Below are 15,079 nucleotides of genomic sequence, written 5' to 3'. Positions count from 1 at the left end.
CAGCGTTCTTTGTGGAAATCTAGCAGAGTGTCCTACATATTACATTTGGGCCCTCCTCCCTACCAGCTTGGCTGTTTACATTATACACTGTTGCTTGCACAAGGCCGACCCAGGTTTGAGCCCCAGCAACCCAGATTGTCCCTCAAACACCACCAGGAGTGGTCCTTGAGTTCAGAGCCAGGACTAAACCTTAGACACTAGCAGATACAGCCCAACACACACCCCAAAAAAGTATCTTGTCACTAAGGTTGAATTTGTACTCCATTAATGGAGACGTGCTTTAATAATTTCAGTATTCAAATTTTAATTTTAAAAACTATAAAGGAGATTGTTAATTGAAAATAAAAGTAATTTTCTCAGCAGCCTTACAGCCCATCTGGGTTCCTTCCATCCCCAGCACCTACATGGTCCCTGTGCCATGAGGGCAAGTCTGTGTTTTTGTTTTGATTTTTTTGCTTTTTGGGTCACACCAACGATGCTCAGGGGCTACTCCTGGTTCTGTATTCAGAAATTACTACTGGTGGTGCTTGGGGGATCATATGGGATGCCAGGGATAGAACTGGGTTTGGCCACATGCAAGACAAATGCCCTACCTACTGGACTATTGCTCCAGCCCAAGATGGCAAGTCTGAAGTAATTCAAGTAGGCATATATGATTTATCAGTCCAAGAAAGAGTTTGTTGACTTAACGGTGTTAGCCTTGTAAGTAAAGAAGGATAAAAGGAATATGATTCGAAGGGCTTAAACTCAGGAGGTAGGAAGAGAGAGGCAGAGAGAAAGTAAGGCAGAATAATGTGCCTCTGGTGTGTTTGTCTTTTCTATTTTCAGTTGTTGGCCTAAGGTGTGTCATCGTTTGGCCTGTCAACTTTGCATTCTTTCATCCTCTCCCAACCAGATGTGTGATGTGGGAAGTCACAAATGATTGAGGATTAAGGGAGATGACCTTAGGTTAAAAGTGGCACCTGTGAGGTTCACCAAAAATATGTTACAGTAGAGTGAGACAAAGTGACTATGTGGGGGCTGGAGTGATAGCACAGTGGGTAGGGTGTTTGCCTTGCACGCAGCCGACCCGGGTTCGAATCCCAGCATCTCATATGGTCCCCTGAGCACCGCTGGGAGTAATTCCTGAGTGCAGAGCCAGGAGTAACCCCTGTGCATAGCCGGGTGTGACCCAAAAAGAAAAAAAAAAAAGTAACTATGTGGTTATTATTTGAGTTTCTTACCTACCAGTGAAAGTACTAAGATGGAAATGAATATTTGCATGGATTTGGGTAAGTACTTCAGACATCTTTGGTTCAGTTCTTCCAAGTAAAGGCTAAAACTCAAGCACAGTTTGTTATCTAGAGTAACATGTTACTTTTGAGTATTTATTGAGATAATTTGAAGAAATTTGTAGAAAGTATCTTGAACACAGCAAGAATTTATTTTTTTAATTGGGGCCACACCTGGAGATTTTTCAGGGGTGGGAGCAGGCAGTGCCAGGGATAGAACTCAGAGTCTCTCATGCTAGACATGTTTGCTGTGCCACTTAGCCACATCCCTGGTCCTTCTTCATGTGACTTGGAGAGACCACTCCCAGACAGTGCTGGGAGACCTGAGTGCCACTCCCAGCAGTCCTCAGTCAGCTGGGGGTAGTACAGTGCTAGGGATCGGCAATATGGTCTTGCGTATGGGCCACGAAAGCCACAAAACAGTTACGGGTGCACTTTGGAATGAACTTGGGTCCTGTCTCTCTGTTCCTCCATTTTTAATTTTCAATTTTAAAGTGAGCAATTTTATTTTGGGTGTGGGGGTGGGTTTCTACCACACTACTCCCATCTCTGCATTCTGGGGTTCTTGAGGGATTCAGGAGGGTAGTTAGTGCTGAGTATTGAAATGAGGGTTTGCTGCATGAAAACAAGCACCTTAACCGCTCTACTATCTTTCTGACCCGTAGGTGAACGATTTTAGGATACCACCTGTAAGCCTTATTACAGATGCTTATAGGTATGGGTAAATTGCCAGTAAGCATGTGCATAGTCATGCGAATTTGGCAATGCAGGAACGAAAAGAATCTTTTTTTCTTGTTGGTTTCTTGTATACTGAAAGGTTTTGATCTCTAGTAATTAGAATGTAGCAATTCTAAGAATTTGTCTAAGATTTGTCTCTATAAGAATATCACTTGGTTGGGCTACTTCGTTTCTCTTAATTCTGTTGGGTGTGTGATGGCAAATCTAGCATGTTCAATTCCAAATCAGTGTCTAAGGAGCTTTATGGGATTAACAGCCATAACATTGTTGTAATCATTGAGTGAATCCATTGTAATTGCATGTTTAATTGTCTATCTCCCTTGTTAGTCTATAAACTCAGCCAGGGCAGTTACATTCTTAAATACCATTGCATTCCCAGTGCCTCAGTGGTGTCAGACACATTCTACTATTAAGAATATTTGCTGAAAAATGAAGACAGTGATGTCCCATTCAGAAACACATTGCAAAAAAGGAACTCTAAAATCATATAATGCAGTTTTGCATTTCCAATTTTTGCTTGAAACCTGATATTTTCTAAATATGCAGCTAATGGCAGCCTGTGGACTTCTTTTCCTTTTCTTTCTTCCTTTGGTAGTGCAAGGGATTGAACTTGACCTCACTACACAAGAAGCTTGTGCTCTACCATTAAGCTATGTCCTTGGCCCCTCTTTCTCCCCTCCCCCCATCTCCTTCTTCTCTCCCTATCCCTCCCTCTCCTTCCTCTCTTCTTTTCTTTCTGCTCTCCCTCTCCTTCCATTCTCCCTCTCCCTTCCTCTGTCTCCCTCTTTCTCCTTCTCCCAAGTTGGGCACTTACCACATTCAGGGCTATACTATAGCCATACTGCACTCTGTACTATCTTTTTTGGTCCTTTAATCTTATCTCTGAGTAAAGTGAGGGCCGGAAACATAGTACAGTGGGTAAGGTGATTACGTTGCACATAGCCAACCTGGGTTCAATCCTGGGTATCCCATATGGTCCCTTGAGCACTGCTAGGAGTAATTCCTGAGTGCAGAGCTAGGAGTAATCCCCTGAGCCTCGCCGGAAATGGCTCACCCCCTCCCCCAGCCCCTCACCACACACACACAAAACTAACCAAAGTAAGGTGATACTTCATAGAAAGGATCAAGCTTCCAAATTATTACAACCCAGATTTGAATCCAAACTCTTGTCACTAGCTTACATCTTCCAACTTAGGAGCATTCAAACTCGTACATAGGCAGATTACGAAGTTAGGTATTAGGAGGATGAAGTAACAAAAATTAGTTTCCTTTCTCTTCATAGCGCAGAATTTCCGCTTTTTTTAATCTCAAAGTACTCTGCATACTGCAGTGATAGGTGATTAAGAACAGAAGCGAGGTCCAATGAGAGTAGTTTGGTGGGCTGGAGGAAGGGCTGGTCTAAGGCAGGAAACCCAAGGTGAGGCCGACTTTCCATAGATGGGGGAGTGCGACTGGATGAGTCACTTCTTTCGCAAGTGTCTTGTTATGTGATATTTTTCAATAACAAGAAATATTTGGGGAAATAGAACAAGGATTATTTTATATCTTGTTATAAAAAAAAAACTCCTCTAAGTTGTCCATCTGATCCTTCCCCCAAAAGAGATTTTTTTTTTTTTTTTAAATAACGCAGAAGCACTGTTGTTTCTCTTGGGTGCGCTGTCAGAGCTACCATGTCCCTGCTCCCCTTGCATTTATAATTGTTGATTTGCATCATTCGTTTTTCTGAAGCAAATCAGTACATTTTGAAATCCATATTTCATGGAGCTACTTAACTAATTGCTGCAATCAGCTGCGATTTCTTTTATAGCAGAACTGTTCAAATCACTCTGAGGTTGGCATTCCATTCACACTGTTTTTCTTTTTTATTTTTATGATCATATTTTGTCATGGTGATTTTTTTAATAGGGGAAAATGATTGCTCTATTAACATGCCCCCCAAACCCCAATCTTCTGTCCTATATTTTATCTTTGCCTATTGGCAACTTAAAAAGCCATGGCACAGTATTGACCCGGTGGTGCACCAGCTGTTGGAGAGGCCGTCCCATTTAGAGGGACTAGGGACGGGCAAGAGCGCCCTCTTTCCCCTCTTGTTTGGAGACCCTCATTAAGTTACTCAGAAACAATAATCAGATAGCTGCTGTGGAAGTTAATAGCACCTCTGAGTCCCTGTCAAGAGAGCTTTATTTAATGCACAACAGACCTGGAGTGATGCAGGTGCCTTTTCAGGCCCTCATTTAATTTAAGCTGTTTAGTTGGCATGGCAACTAGTTGAGACATCTGGGAGACATTATGCTGGGGATTGAGACTTCAGAGGGTTTCTGCTAGAGCAAAGCAGAAACCTTATTATAAAGTCCTGTATATTGCATCTGAGTTTCTGCAGCTGTATTGTTAAAGATCCTGAAATTCAGAAATTATATTTTCCAAAGAATAAATTTTTTAAAAGTCTGGCCTGGTTGTTGGCTTCCTTCCTGTGTAGGAAAAAAAAGTTGCTTTATTAATTAAGTTAAAGTGTATTTTCCCCTGAAGAACTTGCTTTGTGAAGCTAAAGCTGGGCAAAATTTATTCTGGGCTGAATGGCTATCTTAATAACTTTGTAAAAATCATCCATTATGTTTTTTCAATCTGTTTTAGTTGAGCTATTGGAGGAAGGAAAGCATTTCTGCACAAAGGTAAACAGAATGGTAAAACTGGACAGGAGTTTTATCCACAGAGGTAAAACAGTTTGGATATAAGACAGCTTATTAACTTTTGGGGGGTTTGTTGGGTTGTTTGTTTTTTGTTTTTGTTTTTTTCATCCAACCTAGCTCTCTTTATCTGCCTTTCTATCACTGTAGCCCAAAAGTGGCAGTCTTTTAAACCCTCCTTTCTGGAATATCAGAACAGGAGAGTGAATGAAGAAAGGTGTTTCAAGTTCACAGATCCTGAGTTCAATAAAGTGATGAACTAGTCATTTGTATTTAGCAGAGGAAATACCTTCAGGTTTAAATGCACATGGATGTGGTCGCCACATAGAAGAATTGGCTTTTATTTTAAAATTAAACTCTACTCATTGTTAGTGTCCCCTTTTTTTCCTTTGCTCCTTTTTGTTTTTATATCTGATAATACTCTACTCTATATTAAGTTTTTTTTTTCATGTTGAACCACATGAAATTATTTGCTTTTTGTTGGTCAAAAATAATTAAGTATGTCAGTTCAGATCTGATGAGTCCAGAGTAACACACTGATCTGAAAATAGGTTTTGTAATACTAAATGAAATGTAAGAATTTTTTCTGAAATAAGTGTATAAAACATCTAATTAGAGTGGGACCCATTTCCAGCCATGATTTTTTCTGTTTTCTTTTCCCCTTTCTTTGAAAATGTAGTCACTGTTAGAAGAGAACATATGACTATTTCATATTTATTCCCCATTTTTGGCTTTTGAATCAGTTTGTTCCTTTTATAAGTCAAAGCAAGATTTTTTGAGTGCCAGTATTATGAATTCAACCTGATAACTTGGAAATTAAGATGTTTTCTCTCTGCTGCCTGAATGCATACCAACTGTGACTACTTCCAATAAAGATTCTGGCAACATAACTTGGCAGCCACTTTTACAGATATATGCCATAGAACCTGGTTCTTAACTTCCACACAAGAACTTTTCAGTCCTGGCTGGAACAAGAAAATGGTAGCAGGGTTGGAGGGATAGAACAGAAGTTATAAAGCACTTGCCTTGACACAGCTGACCTCAGTTCAATCTCCAGAACCCTATGTGTCCCTTGAGCACCTCTGGGAGTGATCCTGAGCACAGAGCCAGGAGTAAGCCCTGAGCACAGTGGCCCCAAAACAAAAAAAAAAGTGTCAGCAAACCCAGAAAATGTCATTGACCTCCCAAACAGACAAAGAGCTTTCTACTCTCCAAGAAAAATTTTTTCCTGAATAAAGTCTGAAGTTGAGGTACACATTTCAGGAGGAGAGACGTGGGCAACACATGTGCTCAGGCACCACATAGGCTTGGGCAGCATATGTCCTTTCTTCTTTTACTCTTTTTTTTTTTTTTTTTTTTTTTTAGGAGGAGGGGCACACCTATTAGTGCTCAGACTTTACTTCTGGCTCTGCACTCAGGGATCATTCCTGTGGTGCTTGGGGGACCATCGGGACCATCCTAAGATGCTGGGGATCGAACCCGGATCAGCCACATGTAGAGCAGGTGCCATGCCCACAAACCTTCTCATTCTTAATCTTCCTTTTGCCTCTCATACTCATACCTTTATATGGCAAGTAAACATGTAAACAGTTTTCATTTCTGAAAACACAGTTGATAGTACACAGATCCTTACTGACAGTTTTTTTGTAGCTCTCCTGAAATGTCAGAAAAGAATTAAAAACTTGGGCAGGACAGTGGCTCAGGTGGCAGCACACCTGCCTTGTACACGCGAGACTAGGTTCTTTGTACAGCTCAGAATAGCGCCTGTGCACCTCCACATGTATCAATGTATCACTGTCATCCAGTTGTTCATCAATTTGCTTAAGCGGGCACCAGTAACGTCTATATTCATATCCCTATCTCGTGCTAGTGTAGTCCAGTGGCGTATTGGGGGCTCTTTCAGGAACGGGGGAATGAGGACCATCGTTGTTACTTTTTGGCATATGGAGTACGCCACAGGTAACTTGCCAGGACACACACACACACACACACACACACACACAAGCTAAAATAGTAGAAATCCATACTGGCAACAACAAACACACAGGAACAGTCTCAGGAACTGGAGGCTTCAAGTATCTCAGAAAAGGGGTACAAGAGGGACTGGAGCAATAGCACAGCGGGTAGGGCATTTGCCTTGCACGTGGCTGACCCGGGTTCGGTTCCCAGCATCCCATATGGTCCCCTGAGCACCACCAGGGGTAATTCCTGAGTGCAGAGCCAGGAGTGACCCCTGTGCATCGCCGGATGTGACCCAAAAAGCAAAAAAAAATAATAATAAAAATAAAAAACCCTTTAAAAAAGGGGGGGTACAAGATGGAATTCACTTCCCGCCTGTGTAAAAAGTAACAAGATATACAGATACTCTTTTCCTATCCTGCAGAAGACTAAAAATTTATTACCTAAGATACACTGTGCTGTGACTTGTTTCTCTGCCCCCTTGCCCCACTCATACAGAACCATTGCCTTCTAAGAGTCTGCTCTTTGTCTTCTAAGACAGAAATTAACGGGTCTTTTCTCTCTGGAGGAAGGGATTAACCCAGGAGAGGATCTACACATAATTAAAAATCCCTGATGAAACAAAACTCTGAAACTCTAAATCCTACCATAAAGCTACACTCTAGTCAAACAGTAATAGCCTGAGGGTCCATTGGGAGAGGATTGCTTAAACTGTGACATACTGCATTAAAATGGATTATTATTTAGTCATTCAGTGATATTTTTTTTTTTTTGCAGGTTTTTTTTTTTTTTTTTTTTTTTTTTTGCAGGTTTTTGGGTCACACCTGGCGATGCACAGGGGTTACTCCTGGCTCTGCACTCAGGAATTACTCCTGGCGATGCTCAGGGGACCATATGGGATGCTGGGATTTGAACCCGGGTCGGCCGCGTGCAAGGCAAACGCCCTACCCGCTATGCTATCACTCCAGCCCCTCAGTGATATTTTTTAAAAAGAATTATAAGGAGCCAACTGATAGAGTGGACATATACTTTGCATGGAGGAGATCTGGGTTTGATCCCCAGCACTGCATGGTTCCTGAGCCCTGCTTTTTCTGGCCAAAAACAAATGAAACAAGAACATACCATGGAAAGGTGTTCACAAATGTCTTCAATAAAGGTGCTTATAATATGACCTGCTTTGATACAATTCTACTTCAAGAGTGATGTTAAAGTGTGTATTTTGTGGTGTGAGCAGCTTGCTAGAAAAACAGGCTTGCTGGTGGGAGAAGGATATAGCTAAAGAACCAGGGAGATTGTACAGAGGGTAGAGCGCTTGAGTTGCATGCAGTTGACCTGGGTTCGATCCCCATCACCTCAGATGGTCCCCTGAGCCCACCAGGAGTGTTCTCTGAGCACCAAGGGGTGTAGAGGGGGGGGTAAGGGGAAAACAAGCCTATAGTGAGGATGTGATGAGGGGGAAATGGATAATACAGTTTAAGGCATGTTACTTTTTTAAATGCCAGTTAGGGGGCTGGAGGGATAGTACAGCAGGTAGGGTGTTTGCCTAGTACACGACCAACCTGGGTTCGATCCCTGGCATCTCATATGGTCCCCCGAGCAGTGCCAGGAGTGATTCCTCAGTAGAGAGACAGCAGTAACCCCTGAGCATCGCCGAGTATGACCCAAAAAGAAAAAAAGCAAAAATGCTAGTTAAGAGCTGGAGAGTACAGCAGGTAGTGTATTTGCCTTGCAGGCCTGGGTTTGGTCCCCAGCACCCCATATAATCAGTCCTGGAAGCCCAGTCAAGAGTGAAACCTGACACCACTGGGTATGATCCCCAAACAAAATCATCTGGAGTTTTTGAGTTGACAGTTTCTTATGAAAGGCTAGACAGTTTATTATAGAGGAAGATTGCAAATACCAAGTTGGGTATTCAGGGCCAGACAGATAGTGTACAGGGGTTAAAGCACTGCCTTGGGCACCACTGGGTGTGTCCCCCAAAAAAACAAAGTTGAGAGTCATCTGCATGGGTGTTTGAAAAGTGAGTATATATAGAAATAATATTGGGTGGAGAGTCAGGCATTTGGATGGTAATGAGGTATGGTAACTATATATCAAGACCAAAAACATTTGGCACTGGAGCAATGGTTCATCAGGTAGGGTGCTTGTCTTACATGAAGCCAACCTGGGTCTGACACCTCAAATGGTCCCCCAAGCACCTCCAGGACTGATCCCTGAAAACAAAGCCATAAGCCATGAGCACAGCCAGGTGTGCAAAAAAAAAAAAAAAAAATTGTAAGCATTAATATTAGTGTCAGCATACTACCTAAACTATAATATAAAAATCATTAGAAAAAGAAAAGTATTTCACAGGACCAAGCTCTTGGGCATGTCAGCATTAAGATTTTGGCTAAGAGAAGAAAATCAACAAAAGAAGACGGAGAAGGGATAATAGCGAGGAAAAAGAAAGGCAAATAAATGGATACCCTAGAAGTCATTGAAAGAAAAGGTCTCCCTAAGAGGCCAATTTCAAGTATCAGGTGCTATCGACTATTGATTCTTCTCCCTACTCCCAAACGTCTCTTTTTTTACTTAAATACTTCTCATTCATTAAATCAGATGTATTTTAAAATCCTTCTACCCAAGTAACGATCACTTACCACACATGGCGGGGCGGGGGGCCTGGTTTTGGTTTGGTGGCTTAGGGACCACACCCAGCAGTGCTCAGGGACCACTCAGGTGGGCTCAGGGGACCGTATGGGGTGCCAAGGCTCCAATTCAGGTTGACCACATGGAAGGCAAGCGCCCTACCTGCTATACTATCACTCTGGTCCCACAACACTTTTTTTTGTTTTGTTTTTTTGGGTCATACCCAGTGATGCTCAGGAGTTACTCCTGGCTTTGCACTCAGGAATTACTCCTGGTGGTGCTTCGGGGACTATATGAAATGCCAGGGATTGAACCCGGGTCGGCCGCATGCAAGGCAGACACCATACCCTCTGTACTATTGCTCTGACCCCCCACAACACTCTTTTTAAGCTCATAAAAATAATAGCCAGATGCTAACGATGATTGTAAGTTTTAAAGATAGATTCCATCTCACTTGTTTTGACTTTTGGCCCACCCAGCAGTGCTCAGGAGTTACTCCTGGCTCTGCACTCGGGAATTATTATTGGTGCTTAGGAGACTGTATGTGGTGCTGGGGATCCAACCCAGTATAGCAGTGTGCAAGGCAAACACCCTACCTCTTGTACTCATTATAGTCTGGCTTTTTGTGTGCCCAGCATTCATCTTTACAATAAACATGTAAATCTTAAAACTAGAGACACTCTTCATTTATAGCTAACAAGCACCCTAAGATGCCAACTGCCCCTTGTGATCATGTATCACCTTCTTAGACGACTAGAACACTGCTACAGGAGGTGGGACTTTTTATGTTCTTTGGCTTGGTATTTGTTAATTGTTTATTTATCAAGAGAAAACATCTTTAGCCCAAATATTCATGTTTTATATCCCAGGAAACACAGGCCAGTGAGAACATCCACTTGGAAGCCTGACCAAACAATTCTTGAAATTCCAGCATTACTTAGCACTCTGAAAGGGACCAGCCTTCTTCATCTCCTCAATCTTTCATGAAGATTTAGTATAGGGATTAAGGGACTTGCCTTGCATGGGGCCACCCACAGTTCAGTATAGCATCACATGGTCCAGTGACCATCACCAGAGGGTGTAGCCCATAAAGCACAAATCTTTCCATGGAATTGTAGTTTCTGTAGAGATCTGCATATGCCTGCCTTTTGATCCAGCCCCACCAGGTTTAAAGTTGCAACCCCTAGGGCTACGATGAATGTTCCAACAATTAGAAACCCGAAGACCTTGCATCTGGTTTCCCCAAAGCCCCAGAAGTCAGGTTGTTGTAGTTGAGAGCCACAGAGTCGTGACTGGATGGAAAGGCAGAGAGCAGATGGGATGGGGGGTGGGGGCGTGGGGGGGAGGCAGCAGTGCAGCAAGCAGAACAAGGGACAATTGCCATAGCTTACAAGCACAGGTGTTTTACAGGGTATCTTTGAAAAGAGGGTTTTTTCCTGAAAGAAGAAAGGATCTGAAGGACTATGTAAAGAAAGCAGAGTAACTGCAGCCAGTAACAAGTTTTGTTTTGGTTTCCCCATTTTCAGTTAGTTGCACAGGATTAGGTGAGACTTCGGGGTTTTGTTTTGTGGTGCAGGGAATCAAACCCAGGCCTCCACTGGAGATGTGCGCAGCTGAACCCCAGGCAGTAGAGTTTTGCTCAGACTATGAAACTTACTTTTACGGAGTGGTGTCTAAAGGATTGAGATCTTTGTAGGAGCCTCCTAAAATCAAGGACTATGTTTTGTTTGGGGGCCACACCTGGCAGTGCTCAAGGCTAACTACTGGCTCTGCACTCAGATCACTCCTGGCAGGTTGGGGCCCATCTGGGGTGCTTGGGATCAAATCCAGATTGGCCACGTGGGAGGCAAGCACCCTACCCTGTACTATTGCTCAGGGCTCCCACACTCATTTCAAGATTATACTGAAATCATCCAACTCACTTCCTCTTTTTCCCCCCAGAGTAGGTGATTGAACACAGGGTACTACCACTAAGACACATCCTCAGCATCCAACTCGCCAAGTTTTAATAAATCAATAGAGACAGAATGAGATTTGAATCTGCCCAGTTTAAATGTGAGCAAACGATGGTCAAAAGCTCAAATTCTGCATTCCACATCCCTCCCTCCTTTGGTCACTAACATCTTTTGATTGAGTAAAACCCTGAGGATATAGCAGTATAAAGCAAAATTTAGTAAGGGGGTATAAATGTAGAATTAAATAAAAGAATTAAGCTGTAAAGATTATTGAGACATTGGAGTTGAACTACCAATGTTAGACATTTTTAGTCCTGTACTGTATAAATTAAGCCACATTGCTGGGTAGATTATTACTTTTCCATGGGTGCCCTGTAGAGAGGCCTGGAGTGAGACCACCAACCCTCTCATTTGGATTGAAAGAATGTTTCTGTAACCTATTGAATAGACCCTAAATCCATTTGCTTACTTCCCGCTTTTCCCAGCCTGGCCCTCATTTCAAATGCTTGTCCTTTTCTCTTTTATAAATGCTGATTATAGGGAAATAATCCTTTGGCTGGGTTACTTCTGCTAACTTATAAATATGTAAGTTCTTTTAATTTTGGCAATGTCCTGTCTCCTGAGGGCTGGAATCCTTGCCTCTATCTTGCTGTCTGATGTCGTTACCTAAACATTTTTCAGCCCTAAGAATGGAAGTTTTTCTTTAGAGCTGCGCTTTGCTTTGAGGGGATTGGGGGTTGAATTCTCTGAAGTCTCCTTAACTTAAACCTCAAGATATGTTGTCACAGAATTGATGCAGAGTGACCTGCATAAAATTATCGTCTCTCCTCAACCACTCAGCTCAGATCATGTCAAAGTTTTTCTTTATCAGATTTTGCGAGGTAAGTTTTTTTCTTAATTGTTACTGTGTCAATGAAATGTTTTGCTTTTCATTTGGACATTAATCTGACTTCTAAGACTTTCTTCTTCCCTAAAGGCTTTTTTTCTTTTGACCAAGGCCTCTTTAATCTCTACTTTATGTTCAAAGGCTTCAAAGATAGCCAAAAGGTTCTTATTTTCAGTGGCAGTTGAGTGGGTTGATCTAGGGTGGTAAATAGCAGGATGGTTTGATAAGCGGGGATGGTTTGTCACAGTTTCTGCCAAATGGACGTGACTGGCTTTAGATGATTAAATTTAAATACAAAAATGTAGCTGTGTTCCCTGCAAGTGGGCCAGGTGAGAGTGTTGATTGGCATGTCTGAGTCCAAATCTAGAAAAAGAGCCAAAATGATCCAACACCAAAGCATGAGACAGAACAGCTAGCTAAATAATTCTCCAGGTTAATCTATTGAAGACTTGACTGAGAAGTGACGAGCCAACTTTGTTGACATTTCCTGTGTGTCCTTTAGGATTTTGCTATTATAAATGAAGAATCATTTAAACCTGAAACATACTCCTCACTAATAAAAATGTTTCTCCTTACAATATTCACATAATTGACTCTTAATAGGTTGAAAAGCTTCTACCAAAAGGATTAAAATCCATACGCAATATTAAACAAAACTAAGGAAGGTAGTTAAGTAGATTTGTTGTAGTAATGCAGGGAGGAAGTCTAGAAGGGAGATATTGATTTGTTTTTTAAAGATTGGGAAAATATGCAATTTATTATATTTTATTCAAAGACTCAACTTTGAAGCTGTGGCCTTCGATAGTGCTAAAGTTCCTTTTTTTAAAAAAAATGGGGGGGCTGGAGCAATAGTACAGTGGGTAGGGCATTTGTCTTGCACGCAGCCTACCCGGGTTTGATTCCCGGCATCCCATATGGTCCCCCAGCACTGCCAGGAGTGATTCCTGAGTGCAGAGCCAGGAGTAACCCCTATGCATTGCCAGGTGTGACCTAAAAAAAGGAACGAAAAACAAAAAGCCAGGAGTAACCCCTAAGCATCACTGGGTGTATTGCAAAAAAAAAAAAAAAAAAAATTTGCTTTGGGGGAGTCACACCCAGCAGTGCTAGGTGTTTACTCTTGATTTTGTGCTCAGGGAGTCATTCTTGGCAGGACTCATAAACTATAAGGTGCTAAGAATCAAACTCAGTCAGGCAAGGCAAGCACCTTCCCTGCTATATTCTCTCTTTGGCCCAGCCTCCTGTTGGGTAATAGGAACTGTCACAGATTGAGAGTATCAATAGCAGAGGTCCAATAGCCATAGTTCTTGGCAATTGAACAGTATTTGTTTGGTCAGCCTTAACTTTGTTACCCAGGAAGCGCATCCATACTGAAACCTAAATAATCTTTTAAATTACAGACACAATCTAATTGTGCAAATCATCGATGACCCTTTGTTTGTTATTTCAGGTTTGAAGTATCTCCATTCAGCTGGCATTTTACATCGAGACATTAAGCCAGGGAATCTCCTTGTGAACAGCAACTGTGTTCTGAAGGTAGGGTTTCAGGTTATTTAAAAATTTGAGATAAAAATCAAAATGTCAAGGCAGGTTTAAGAGAATGTTTGTTTGTTTGTTTGTTTTGCTTTTTGAGTCCTGCCCGATGGTGCTTAGGGACCATATGGGATACCGGGCATCCAATCTGTGTTGGCCACTGCAAGGCAGACACCCTCTCCGCTGTACTGTGGCTCCAGCCCCTAGGTTTAAGAGCATGTTTTGTGAAAGGAAGGTTTTTAGGTTTGGTTTAGTTTGGGGGCCACACCTGGCAATGTTCAGGGGTTACTCCTGGCTCTGCTCTAAGGAATCACTCCTCGCAGTCTCGAGGGACCATATGATATTCTGGGGATCAGTAATGGGTCAGCTGAGTGCAAGGCAAGAAATTGCCTTCCCTGCTTTACTGTCATTCTAGCCCTGTGAAAGAAAGTTTTTATTTTCACCACTTAACCAATTTTTTCTAGCAATATTGGTAATCATAGTGATGTAGCTAATTTGTAGTCTCCACTCTTGAACTGCACATGACATTTTGCATGTTTTGAGAACATTGAAACTGTAGTAACATTGTGTCTAGAAAAAACAGAGGTTATCTTTTTAATTCCATGATCAAAGTAAGTATATATATAAGAAGATATATTAGAAGATTAATAAGCTGTTTACATGAGAATAACATGTGGCTTTTAAGAAGGTTTGTCTATGGGGCCAGAGATATACTAAATACAGCTGGTAAGTTGTAAGCTGGTAAGTTGGTGCCCTGCATGCACCAACCTGTGTTTGATCTCCAGCACCACATATAGTCCCCAGGAGTAAGCCCTGAGCAAAACCATGTATGTCACAAAAGCTAAAATGTAAAACCCAAATTTGTCTATGTTTTTACATGGCTAAGTTCTGTCATTACTGTGGGTGTCCTAGCTGGTAGTGCTGTGAGGGAGAGGACCTGAGGCGCCAGGGATCTAGCTCCAGAGCCTCACACATGCAAGGCAGGCACTCTGCACCTAGGCCACAGCCACAGCCCAGCAGCCGATATTGTTAAGTACTATTGTACACCATTTGACTGAGAGAGCTACATAGAGACAAACACTTACATTTCAAAATACCGTGCCAGAGAGGGAGAGAGCACTGTAGGCAAGGCTCTTGCCTTCCATTGCAAGCTGCAATGGCTGTGATCTTGATTCTAATCACCAACACCATATATGGTCCCCCTGGGCACCACTAGGGGTCATTCCTGGGCACAGAGCCAGCATAGCCCTGAACATGCCAAGTATAACCCAAACCCAATCCCTGACCCTCTGAAAAGTCAAAATACTAATCCAAAGGAAAAAAAAGAGTTAAAGGAATTTTCACTCTCACTATGTTGTAGCCAGCCTTCATTTAGTCCTCTGAAGGGAACTTAATTACAGGTTTAATTGTAGGTACTAACCCAGAAAT

At 42.2% G+C, this 15,079-nt stretch overlaps 1 protein-coding gene across 1 annotated transcript in view; it reads left to right on the top strand.

Annotated features, from left to right (window-relative positions):
• The window catches only part of NLK (nemo like kinase), a 147,513-nt gene that overhangs the window by 99,714 nt on the left and 32,720 nt on the right, over positions 1-15,079 (top strand). Inside the window, exons 4-5 of the mRNA XM_055131283.1 lie at positions 12,010-12,116; positions 13,569-13,654. Coding sequence (XP_054987258.1) covers positions 12,010-12,116; positions 13,569-13,654 — 193 coding nt within the window. The remainder of the gene's footprint in view (positions 1-12,009; positions 12,117-13,568; positions 13,655-15,079) is intronic.

Source organism: Sorex araneus, chromosome 3 (genome assembly GCF_027595985.1).
Source record: "Sorex araneus isolate mSorAra2 chromosome 3, mSorAra2.pri, whole genome shotgun sequence".
Classification (NCBI taxonomy): Eukaryota; Metazoa; Chordata; class Mammalia; order Eulipotyphla; family Soricidae; genus Sorex; species Sorex araneus.
Note: the sequence above shows the minus strand (reverse complement) of the source record. Positions and strands in the feature narration are given on the sequence as shown.